Genomic DNA, 13380 nt, shown 5'->3' with positions numbered 1-13380 from the left:
CTTTGGTATTCAAGCTGCTTTAATTCTTTCTCATGTTCCATTTGTTTAATTTGTAACTGAATTTTTTGCCATTTCCAATGAGTCAAACTGTATCTCAGGTAACTTTAAATGCTTAGCCACCGCCATAATGACCTCACCTTTTCGCATTTTGTCAGGTAATGTTAACTGCAATGGTTTTGCCAAATCTAACAGTCTGCTTTTAGTCTCTGTCTGTAAGGTACTGTGTGTGACTGTCTCCACCCTCAAAAACTTCTGAGCCTCTGAAAGAGCCATTGTCCACAACACACTCCCTACTTAAACTAAAATACCACACCAGAAAAGCAACCACTATATGCTCAGCCCTCACTGTCTTTAAGTTCACTAAGTCAATCCAATAGATAGATTTTTATCCCTCTCGAGCCCCCAATTTGTTATGGGTCAGGGTATAGAGAACCCCAAGTGTGAACCTCTATGCTGACCCACAACTTTTACTAGCTTGTAGTATGGGGAGCACATGGCCCACTCTACAGGTGTGGTACAGCAGAAATGGAAAAGTATTTTTTAAAGCAAAACAATGTTTATTCTATGAACTCAAGTTCACCTTTTTAAAACATACAGTGAACATCTTAGCAACCATTAATTCAAATACAACCCCCAAAGACTACAACACTAAGTAAACCTTTAAGCTTTCCTTTTTAACATCCATACGACTTTAAAACAAAACCTTTATCAGAAGCACATCAGGTTAAAGTCACCACTGAAAACATTTATAATTCTGAATTCACCAAATGATCAAGAGATAGTCTTTTCATGGTAGAGAGATCAACAGTACAGCTGCTCTGTCTGGCTTCACTTCCCACACTGAAAATAAAACTAAAACACACCCTGCAGCCTACTCTAAAACAAAGTTAAAAAGCTGACAGACAGCCGAGCTCCACCCACTCTCTGACATCACTGCAGTAGTAAACACCCATTTCTTAAAGGTACTCTCACTACAGATATTTATATACACACCCATTTATAAATACCCATTTTTTAAAGGTACTCTCACATGACAAGAGTCACACTCGCAAATATTAACACCAATCCATGCCTGGGTGAATTTCGGTGCAGAGGGCTGGAGCATTACGGAGTGTAGAGAATCGGGGGTCCTGCCCAGTACAATGATGCAAATGGATTCAAGTGACCCATTTGCTTCATCCTACTTGTGCGGGGTGTGAACCTCTATGCTGGCACCAGCGGAGGACCAGAGCATCGCGAGGGGCATCAATGCCGTTTTTTGCCTGATACGGGATTCTCCGCAGCATTGGGAACTCCGCTACCGATGGTGGATGGCGGAGAACCTACTGCACAGAGATCTGTAGCTAAACCTAGAGAACGGGGTAAGTACTGCTAAAGTTTTGGTAGCCCTTCTATGGTGTCAGCAGTTCCTTCCAGGAAATTTGCATGTCACTGCAGCCTCCTGTCCAGAGATGTAGATGTAGGTGACTCGTGCAACTTACTCTGTTGTCTCTCATTGACTCCTTAACAATCTGCATCCCCAGTGGAGATCCAGCTGGTATGATGTAAATGCAGCAATGTTACGGTGGTGCAGTGGTTAGCACTGCTGCCTCATAGCGCCAGGGACCCAAGCTCAATATAGGCCTCGAGTGACTGTGGAGTTTGCACTTTTCCCCCCGTGTCTGTGTGACTTTCCTCCGGGAGCTCGGGTTTCCTCTCACAATCTAAAGATGTGCAAATTAGGTGGATTGGCCATGATAAATTGACCCTTACCATCCAAAGGGTTAGGTGGAGTTACAGGGATGGGACAGGGTTGTGGGCCTAGGTGGTCTTGCTGATGGTCGGCATGGACGTGATAGGCTGAAAGGCCTCCTTCTGTACTATTGGGATTCTATGTTCTAACTAGCAGATTAGATGTCAATTACATTGAAATGCCGCTTTAAAAAATGATTAGGTTTTTCTAGTTTTATTTAATTCTGTATTTCAACATAATTATATATTACTGTTCATGCAAACATCAAGGAGACATATTGTAGGTGACATTTATAAGTTCTTGTAAAGTTTATGAGGCCTTTTCCATGAGTCCTAGCCAATGTAAATGCACTCATTTAAGATGTAGCCTTTTTTTTGTATTTCCCTCATGTCTCAAAATTTTAAAAGTAACTTTGAGGCTACAATGATTTGTTTCTTGAACTTTGGAAACCCATTGTTGTTCCAGTGTTCTCTTACTTGTGGGAAAGGAGTGCGTGCTCGCTACGTCAGCTGCAGAGATGCTCAGGGTGGCATTGCCGATGAATCGTTCTGTGCTCACTTGCCCCGCCCACCTGAGGCGTCGACGTGCTTCAGCCCATGTGGACAATGGCATGCTGGGGAGTGGTCATCCGTAAGTGATCCAGCTTATGACATTCGAGAACATTATTGGAAAGCCTGCGCGACATTTTATTACAGGCAGGTCAAAGCTTGACACATATATAACCGTGGCAATTAAAGGTACTATTCCACATTCCCATTGGGCAGGTTTGTTCACCTAGAGTTCTGGTGAGGGGATGGAGCCAACAATATTAGCGCCCTGTCGTTGACACCATTTTCTTGGCTGGAGCTTACACAATCACTGTCCTTTCCTCAAGATTTTAATGGTTATAGAGGAACCTCAGGACACATCAGGAAGAGGATGGAAAGGCTATTTTCAGCAGTAAAACATTTCTGATTTTAGGTGCCAGCTTCGTGCCACCTTCACTTAAACCTGTTTTGATTCAGGACTATATATGTGAATGGTTGTGCTAATTTCTTTTCCCATTGCCTCCAAACATTCCCTTTTCTTTCCTGCTCCTGAATGTGCTAAAATGAATGTTGCCGGGATTTGGTTTCCTTTACCTTCTGCTCAAACGGTCATTCTCTATTACTGAGGCTAGAAGATGGCAACAGCTGGCTATATTACATTGGAAGGCATCACAAATGAGTACAGTTACATCCAGACAGAATGGACATATGCAGTGGCAGCAGTTTCTGGGCAGTTTTCAGGAGCAAAAGCTCTGGGTTAATGCTACTTTTTCTGGCTTAATGGCATTGAGGCCATTTGTAGCACTCTAAAGGTTTCCGTTAACTCAGCCTAGATGAAGAACCGGACCTGCGACCTTCTGTGCATGGTTTAGTGTAGAATCTTAAACATAGAAGGAGGTTATTTGGTCCATCCTGCTAGCTCAGCTGGATCTTTGGAAGAGGTACCAATTAGTCCCTCTTCTCCCATTCTGTCCACATAGCTCTACACATTTCAAGTAGATATACAAAGCCCCTTTCCTTCTGTATGTAAGAACGGAGCTGGAATAAAACTTGGGAACGATACACCAATCAACTTTACATCAGTGATAGGAAAAGTGCTGGAAGCTATTCTCTTTTTAAATTCTTATATGGGATGTGGGCTTCGCTGGCTGGGCCAGCATTTATTGGCCATCCCTAATTGCCCTTGAACTGAGTGGCTTGCTAAGCCATTTCAAGAGTCAACCATATTGCTGTGGCTCTGGAATCACATGTGGACCAGACCAGGTAAGGGCGGCAGATTGCCTTCCCAAAAGGACATTTGTGAAACAGAAGGGTTCCTGGTCACCACTGGGATTTTGATTGCAGATTTTTATTGAATTCAAATTTCAACATCTGTCATAGCAGGATTTAACCCCAGATCCCCACAAAGTTTTGCTCGGTCTCTGGATTACTAGCCCAGTGACAATACCACTACTCCACCATAGAGACAAAAACATGATATTTTTAAAAAGTCAACATATTATTCCAAAAGTCTAACTCATCCTTAACTAACCAGGTAGAATTCTTTGTTGAGGTAACAGAAAAAGTAGACACACATAATGCTGGATTCTTGTATTTAAAAGGGCCTTTGGTAAACTTGGGATAAAGCTTGAGGGATAAAGCACATAAAAATATGAAGTCAAAGGACAAAGAATTGAATAGATGGCAGAACCAGCCAAAGCAATAGAAAGTGGAGAATCAGGGTAAAGGGTAGTTTGTAGAAAAATAGAACGTGGTGTTCACAGTTATTCAAATTTACACTAGCGTTTTGGATTTAGGAGTAGGCAGCTCAGTATCAAAATTTGCAGATGATACCAATAAACTGGGGATCAGAGCTAACATTGAAGAAGAATGCAGCATAATACGAATGGACATTAGAGAATTTGCAGTAAAGTGGCAAATAAGCTTTAACATAAATTAATGTGAGCTGATGTACTGCTGACGAATAAAACAAAAACATCACCTGCATCTCAGGAACTAAGAAAGTAAAAAGGGTAAAACAAAGTCATAGAGATGCAAGCGAGTAAATCACTAAAAACAAAATATCTCAGTTCAGTAAAGAAACAAAAAGCGAACAAACCACTTAGATTTATTTAAAGGGTTATAGATTTTAAAACTAGTAAATCTATGTTAGACCTGTATCGGACCTGGTCAGACTTTACTGGGTATACTATGCACAGTTCTGGCCTACAACCTATAAATAAGACATCAAAACCGTGGGTAACGTGCAAAAAAGATTTACAAGAATGGTTACCAGAACTAAACGATTACAGTTATTGGGACAGATTGAGCCTGTTGGGGCTTTTGCTTTTAAGAAAGAGGGGCATGGTGGAGTCCTAATACAGGACTTAAAAATTATGAATGGGTTGGACAGGGTAGAGGCTGAGACTTTTACTACTTGTGAGAAAATCCAAATCCAGGGACCATAAATGTAAAAATATGTCTATTTTTATTAACAATTTTTTTCATTTTTAACAATAACAATATAACCATAAAAACACAGATGTTAGAATTTACACAATAAAAGAAACACAACCAACTGTATGGATCATATCCAAGAAAACCTACCCACCCAAACATAAACAAACTCCCCCTCCACCCCCCCTCCACTTCCCCCAACAACTGACGGTAACTAACTTTTAAAAAATGGCTGCCATTTTGGGAAGAGCCCTCAACTGACCCCTTGACAATGTATTTGACCTTCCCCAACTGCAAAATTACAGGAGGTCACCCAACCAGACCGAAGCTCTGGGAGGAGTCGGATGCCTCCACCCATGCAGAACTCCGGGAGTCTGTTAATGAGGGAAAGGAGAGAACATCCGCCTTCACCCCCATCCAGGGGCCATAAAGAAAGATAATTATGAATAAACTCAATGTGGAAATGAGGATATGTTTCTTCACTCAGAGAGTAGTTAGAGCATGGTTGAAGGTGGGTTTGATGTTTTCAAATGGAAACTAGACAAGTACATGAGAGTAAGGGATTGGTAATATATGTTAAAAAACTGAGATTGAGGCAGATGGAATGGAGGTGGCTGCTGTGGAGTCCACAGAATGGGCACTTTCTGTGTGTGATTCTGTGAGAATTACTAAAGAATGTGATTCCATCATCCCTGCATTACAGATCTTCACACAACATGGGAGCTCAGCTCTCTTTGTTAATGCACTGACGTTGATCATTGCTTCTTTCTTCCATTTACCTGCAGTGTTCTGCCAGCTGTGGTTCTGGGAGGGTAACCCGTCAGGTTGTCTGCACAAGCTACCACCATCAAATCACAGAAGAGAGTGATTGCAGTGTCATGAAGAGGCCACACCAGGAGCAAGAATGCAGTATGCCCCCGTGCCCCCGGATATATCACCAACACGATTACCCTGCACACTTCCCACAGCATGACTACCCACAGCCCCATGTGGACTATCCCTCCCAGGATGTGACCAGTCAGAATATGTGGAACAGCCCATCAAGGGGGAGTCAGTGGAGGACAGGACCTTGGGGAGCAGTAAGTGATGTGCATAACTAAAAGGCACTTTGTTGAACCGAGTCGCTCATCAGTTCTTTATTTTTCCAAGAAGGCGCTTTGTGTAAAAAAAATGAAATTTTAAAACTGAGATTGATAGATTTTTATTCGGGAAGGCCATTAAGAATTACAAAAGCAAAGCGAAAAACAGAGTTAAGGTGCAGATCAGCAGGGCAGCACGGTAACACAGTGGTTAGCACTGCTGCTTCACGGTGCCGAGATCCAGGTTCAATCCCGGCTCTGGGTCACTGTCCATGTGGAGTTTGCACATTCTCCCTGTGTTTGAGTGGGTTTCGCCCTCACAGCCCAAGGATCTGCAGGGTAGGTGGATTGGCCACGCTAAATTGCCCCTTAATTGGAAAAAATGAATTGGGTACTCAAAATTTTTTTTTAAAATTCCGATCAGCTATGATCTAATTAATGGCGGAACAGGTTCAGGAAGCTGAATGGCCTACTCATGTTTCAATGTAAACACAGTGCTGCAAGAAGCAAATGATAATGAGTTCTCAAATTATAAAGTCACCTCCAAAACTGGGTGAGCACAGAAATTGTCAGGTACTGCTTTTTCATTCACAATATCCAGTGTTTCTAAAAGCATTTAATGAAAGTTTATACAAGCTGACTTCTGCCTCGAGATAGAGTCATAGAAAATGAAAACGGTTGGAAGGATTTTGGACCTTTTCCGAGCATCCTTGACCTAACCTGAATATTTAATTCACAGCTCTGGGACTAGACATTTGTCCATCTGTCCCTAATATCTCCATGTGGCTTGATTTCAACTTCACAAGTGCCTTAGATGTTTTACTATTTTAAAAGCACTACATAGATCCTAGAATTTACAGTGCAGAAGGAGGCCATTCGTCCCATCGAATCTGCACCGGCCCTTGGAAAGAGCACCCTACTTAAGCCCACACTTCCATCCTATCCCCGTTACCCAGTAACCCACCAAATCTTTTGGACACTGAGGGTCAATTTAGCCTGGCCAATCTCCCTAACCTGCACATCTTTGGACTGTGGGAGGCAACCGGAGCACCCGGAGGAAACCCACACAGACATGGGGAGAAAGTGCACACTCCACACAGTCACCTGAGGCCGGAATTGAACCGGGGACCCTGGAGCTGTGAGGCAGCAGTGCTAACCACTGTGGCACCCTGCCGCCAGACCACGGCACCACAAAGGTAATAATCTCCACATTACTAACTGAGCCACGAGCTAATTGGTACAGGGTCAATACGATTAAAGAGGTAAATGCGTGTTCAAAGATTGGTGTGGGAGAAATGGGTTGAGTTCATGGGACATTGGCACCATTACTGGGGAAAGAGAGTTTTTCCATTGGGACGGACTGTAACTCAGACTTTAAACTAAATAATGGTAGGGTGGCATCAGTTGCATGCAGATTTTAAAAATCAAAGTGTAAGGAGAAGGTAAGAGTGCAGGTTAATGATAAGGCTAATTGTTACCAGATAATGAAAAGAAGGGACAGAACATGCGGACGCCATATTATATGAGGGAATCATAGAAGAGTGGGAAAAATTAGTAATAGGACAAACTTAAATGCACATAACATTCAAAATCAAATTAATGAGTTAGCTGCGCAAATAGAGACAATGGAGTATGGTTTAGTAGTAATTACTGAGACATGGTTCAAGGAGACCAGGTCTGAGAGTTGAATATCCAAAGATACTCAGTATTTCAGAAGATTAGACAGAAATGAAAAGGAGGTAGAGTAACTTTTTTTCATAAAGGAATGGATCAGTGGTGTAGTGAGAAATTATGTCGGCACAGGAGATCAAGATGTAGAGTCAGTCTGGGTAGAAATAAGAAATAGCAAGGGAAAGAAGTCCCTGGATCTACAGATCCCTAATAATAGTTCTACAGTATAAACCAGGTAGTACTGAGGGCTTGTAAGAAAGGTACAACAATAGTCATGGATTTTAATATGCATATAGACTGGGTTCATGAAATTGGCAAGGGTAGTCTTGAGGGAGAGTTCATAAAGTGTAATAGAGATTGTTTCCTGAAGCAATATATTGTCAGACCAACTAGGGAGAGGCGCTGTTTTGGATTTAGTATTGTGTAATGAGTTGGGATTAATTAATGATCTTGTAGGGCAGCATGGTGGAGCTATGGTTAACACTGCTGCATCACGGCGCCGATGACCCAGGTTCAATCCCGGCCCCGGGTCACTGTCTGTGTGGAGTTTGCACATGCTCCCCGTGTCTGTGTGAGTCTCCCCGCACCACCCAAAGATGTGTAGGGTAGGTGAATTGGCTACGCTAAATTGCCCATTAATTGGAAAAAAAATGAATTGGGTACTCTAAATTTAAAAAATAATGATCTTGTCGTAAAGGATTCTCTAGGCAAGAATGATCATTGCTTGAATTTCAAATTTACTTTGAGGGCAATAAACTTGAGTCTCACACCAGTGTTCTGGTGTTAAACCAAGGAAATTACATAGGCCTGAGGACAGATTTGGCCCTCGTGAACCAGGCAGAAAGACTAAAAAGTAGTACAGTTGATGAACAGTGGCAGACATTTAAGGAGATATTCATTTACTCCCAACTAAAATATATTCCAGAGAGGAAGAAAGATTGTAAAAGGAGGAAAATGTATCCATGACTAAGAAAGGTGGTTAAGGATAACGTCAGGCAAAAATTAAGGAATGCCATATTGCAAATATCAGTGGCAGGCTGGGGGATTGGAAAACTTTTGAAGTCCCACAGAGGGTTACTAAAAGTCTAATATAAAGAGCAAAGGAAAATTCAGAAAAATTTAGCAAAAAATATAAAAACAATTAGTAAAAGATTCTGTAATAAGTATATAGAAAGGAAGGGAATAGCTAAAGTCAATGTTGGTCCCGTAAAGGACGAGACTGGGGAGTTAATAATAGGGAACACAGAAATGGCAGAGACACTAAATCAATATGTGCCTCGGTTTTCATGGTGGAGGACACTAGAACCATCCCAATATTAACAGGATTTGCAGAGGTTGTGGAAAATGAGGAACTTAAGACAATCACCATCGCTAGGGAAAAGTACTGAGCAAGCTATCAGGATTAAGGGCAGACTAGGCCCCATGGCCTGGTGGCCTACATCTTAGGGTCTGAAAGGAAGTGGCAGCAGAGATAATGGAGGCATTGGTTATATTATTCCAAAATTCCTTGGATTCTGGAAAGGCCCCAGTGGATTCGAAAAAGGGTGATGTAATGTCCCTGTTCAAAACTGAAAAAGTCAGAAAGTAGGAAACTATTTGCCTGTTGTTGGAAATTCATTAGAATTCATTAAGGAAGTAGTAATGGGACATTTGGAAAGTTAAAACACCATCCATCAGAGTCAGCATGGTTTTATGAAGGGTAAATCATGTTTGACTAACTTTCTGGAGTTCTTCGAAGATGTAACAAGCAAAGTGAATAATGGGGGTCCTGTAGACTTAGTGTATCTGGGCTTCCGGAAGGCATTTGATAAGGTGCCGCACAGAGGATTAATGCACAAGGTATAATTCCAAGGGGTTGGGGATAATATATTAACTTGGATAGATGATTGACTAACCAATAGAAAGAAGAGAGTGGGGATAAATGGGTCTTTTTCTATTGATAAGCTGTACCCAGTGGTGTGCCGCAGGGTTCAGTCCTCAGACCCAAAGTATTAATGACTTGAATGCAGGGGTAGAATGTATCATACCAAATTTGTAGACATCACTCAAATAGGGGGGAAAGCAAGTTGTAATGAGGAAATACAAAATTTACAAATGGATTTGCATAGGTTAGGTGGATGGGTCATTTATTATTTAGGAAGTAGTAATGGGACAGATTTGCCAGATGGAATTTAACGTGGATAAGTGTGATATTATCCATTTTGGTTGCAGGAATAAAAAGTCAACTTTTTATCTGAATGGAGAGGAACTTCAAAATGCTTCAATGCAGAGGGATCTAGATGTCCCTGTGCATGAATTGCAGAAAGTTAGTTTGCAGGTGCAGAAGGTAATAAGGAAGGCAAATAGACTTTTGGCATTCATTGCTAATGGAATAGAGGATAAAGGTTGTGAAGTGCTGTTGCAGCTGTAAAATGCATTGGTGAGACAACATCTGGAGTACTGCACACAGTTTTGATCTCCTTTTGAGAAAGGATGTAAATGCATTAGAGGCAGTTCAGAGAAGGTTCACTAGATTGATTCCAGGGTTGAAGTATTTGTCTTATGAAGAGAGATTGAGCAGTTTATATTCGCTGGAGTTTCGAAGCATAAGAGGAGATCTAATTGAGGGACATAAGATACTCGAGGGGATTGACAGGGTAGACGTGAAGTGGATGTTTCCTCTTGTTGGACATTCTAAAATGAGAGGCCATAGTTTTAGGCTAAGGGATGGTAGATTTAAAACAGAAATAAGGAGGATTTACTTCATTCGGAGGGCTGTGAATCAGTGGAATGCCCTACCCCAGAGTGCAATGGATGTCAGAAAACTAAACTAATTTAACAAATTATAGCTTTTTAATTAGTAGTGGGATGAAGAGTTATGGGAACAGGTAGGAACAGAGATGAGGCTGAAATCAGGTCAACCATGATCGTGTTGAATGGTGGAGCAGGCACGAGGGGTTGAATTGTCTACTCCTGCTCCAAGGCATTGGGTAGTAGTTCTTGTTGTCAATCCGTTTCCCAATTTTTTATTTTACAAATTTACAGTACTCAATTATTTTTTTCCAATTAAAGGGCAATTTAGTGTGGCCAATCCACCTAACCCACACACCTTTGTGTTGTGGGGATGAAACCCACGTAGACAAGGGGAGAATGTGCAAACTCCGCACGGACAGTGACCCAGGGACGGGATTCGAACCCGGGTCCTCAGCGCCATAGGCAGCAGTGCTAACCATTGCGCCGCCATGCTGCCCTGTCCTTTTCCTAATTTGCCATGCATTAACTAGTTGACTAAAGAGTTTGTAAGGACGATAAAGCATATTCAATCTTTGCTCTTCAAAACCACTTTATAATGAATCAACAATATTGAATAACAGAAAATATCTCCATATGTGTTTCCATGAGAGGATAATTCCCGAAGGTCATACTAATGGTGAGAAGCCTCACTGGCATTCCAAATATCCAGAAGTGGGAGGTGTACTGCCATGTTAGTTTTTGAGTGGGAAATCATGGGTAGTGTATGCCACATTTCCATGACGCACAGATCAGCCGATTTGTGTTCCCTCCATCAGCTGAAAACATAAAAATAACATCCTAATTGTTTTAAAATGTCTACGTTCAGGTCAGGAATCTTAAGTCCATTTGGAGTAAGAATTCATCTGATCCTGATCCGACCCCCCACGGATAGCATGGAAGCACAGTGGTTGGCACAGTTGCTTCACAGATCCAGGGTCCCTGGTTCGATCCCCGGCTTGGGCCACTGTCTGTGCAGAGTCTGCACGTTCTCCCTGTGTCTGCGTGGGTTTCCTCTTCAGAGACTATTTCCTCCGGTGGATGTAGCTGTTACAAGGGGGCATAACCATAAGGTTCAGGGTGGGAGATATAGGAGGGATGTCGAGGTAGGTTCTTTATTCAGAGAGTGGTTAGGGTGTGGAATGGACTGCCTGCTGTGATAGTGGAGTCGGACACTTTAGGAACTTTCAAGTGGTTATTGGATAGGCACATGGAGCACACCAGAATGACAGGGAGTGGGATAGCTTGATCTTGGTTTCGAACAAGGCTCGGCACAACATTGAGGGCCGAAGGACCTGTTCTGTGCTGTAATGTTCTATGTTCTATGTTCCGGGTGCTCCGGTTTCCTCCCACAGTCCAAAGATGTGCAGGTTAGGGGAATTGGCCATGCTAAAAAGATGGGGTTACTGGGATGTGGGGATAGGGTGGAGGTGTGGGCTTACGTAGAGTGCTCTTTCCAAGGACTGGTGCAGACTCGATGGGCCGAATGGCCTCCTTCTGCACTGTAAATTCTACGATTCACTGTTGTCAGAGAACTCAGCCATTGATTTAAAACCCTAAACTTAAATGGTTTTCCAAAGATACTTATTGACAAACAATATTTCAGTGCTCTAGCACTTGCACAGGTGGATTTCAGCGTCGAGTGGTTGTCTGCCAAGATGCAGAAGGACGCACTGCCAACTACTGTGACGAGAGAGCAAAACCTGCAGAGACCAGGCATTGCGACGCTGGAACCTGTCCTCATTGGAATTACGGGAACTGGGGCGAGGTACATATTCTGAGAATTGAATTGCATTTTCTAAAATTTACACCAAATCCTTTCAGTTCTGTGTCGAAGTACTTTTTATTTACAGTTTAAGTTTTCTGAGTGTGACTTTTCATGAACAATACAATTGATCTCAATTGGCACATGGTTATCATAAATATTATCCTTACATTCTGCCCTTGTGCTTAGTACTTGTGTAGTTGCGGCCAAGGAGCTGGAGCAATGGACTAGAAATGAGTCATGTTCCCCCACATAGATTCGACTCCCACAAACTAATTGTAACGTTTGGCTGCTCACGACCCAAACCCATTCACGTCTGCATTTAGGAAATCATTAAAATGTTCTTACCGACGCTCCAGTCAGTTGATATGATGTTAACATTTGTTTGTGCCTTTAGCTTTTAAACAGCTGCTTGTAAACAACGAGGACACATGTTATTTTTAAAATCTCCTATTCAGTTCACTTGCTTGCTATTCTATTGATGACATCGATAGTCTCTTCAGTGGATTCTACGCACAACACCATCTTAGTTATGAAGGCAGATATTCTGGCACGGATCTGTCTGAGCCATGATTTTCTCAGACTATCAAAGCTTTAAAATGGTTGGGTTACACAATCGTGAAGTAGTCTTCAGATTCCTTGACCCTAAAAGCTCTGGAATTCCTTCCTCAATCATCAAAACACTTCTTGAATCTGTTTGACCAAGCCTTTAGTCGTCATTCCTGTAATGTTCTTGTCAGATGGCCTGATTTATTACAAGAACACTTGTAGTCAATGCTGTAAACAATTGACTTTAACTGTGAGTAAACTCTATACAAGAGAACAAATGGAAAACAGTAAAATCATGCACAAGCAGCCTCTCTCTTTGGCGTCCTCCAGCCAGTCTGAGGGGTCAGCTGACTAACATTCACTTGTATACTAGTGAGACTCCTAGTGGTCAGTCAGTGAATTACAACAAAACCATGATATCCCTACATATCCTCATATCTCCTTGGGTGGCTCTTGTCAATGTGGTTGTTTGATAAGGCTCCCGTGAATGGCCTCCATTGGAAAGTTTTACAAATTTAAAGGAGCTTGTATAGATTCTGGTTGTTTGCGTCAATGATTTGTGTTGTGTGTGAAAGAACCGCAGAATCTAATATTCATCTTTTTGCATTATTCCCTCAAAGTCAGTATTTGATGATTGCAACATTTTGTTTCCAAGCATAAAAATAAAGTTGCTGACTCCACAACAAAATTCTACAACCAGAAAGCCAGCAGTGAGCCAGTAAAGTCTTAATTCCAGGACTAATGGCTGATTGAAGTGTATTAAAGGTCGTGCAGCCTTGGCTACATGTTATGAGTTTAGCATGTTGAGATACTTGCGATCGCATCCCATTTGGCTGCAGTCGCCAGTTAACC

At 42.0% G+C, this 13380-nt stretch overlaps 1 protein-coding gene across 3 annotated transcripts in view; it reads left to right on the top strand.

Annotated features, from left to right (window-relative positions):
* Positions 1-13380, top strand: part of LOC140396161 (A disintegrin and metalloproteinase with thrombospondin motifs 20) — a 529969-nt gene that overhangs the window by 319612 nt on the left and 196977 nt on the right. For all 3 annotated transcript variants that reach the window (XM_072484409.1, XM_072484408.1, XM_072484410.1), the window contains 3 exons: positions 2198-2362; positions 5481-5774; positions 11821-11982. In XM_072484409.1, coding sequence (XP_072340510.1) covers positions 2198-2362; positions 5481-5774; positions 11821-11982 — 621 coding nt within the window. The remainder of the gene's footprint in view (positions 1-2197; positions 2363-5480; positions 5775-11820; positions 11983-13380) is intronic.

Source organism: Scyliorhinus torazame, chromosome 19, assembly GCF_047496885.1.
Source record: "Scyliorhinus torazame isolate Kashiwa2021f chromosome 19, sScyTor2.1, whole genome shotgun sequence".
Classification (NCBI taxonomy): domain Eukaryota; kingdom Metazoa; phylum Chordata; class Chondrichthyes; order Carcharhiniformes; family Scyliorhinidae; genus Scyliorhinus; species Scyliorhinus torazame.
Note: the sequence above shows the minus strand (reverse complement) of the source record. Positions and strands in the feature narration are given on the sequence as shown.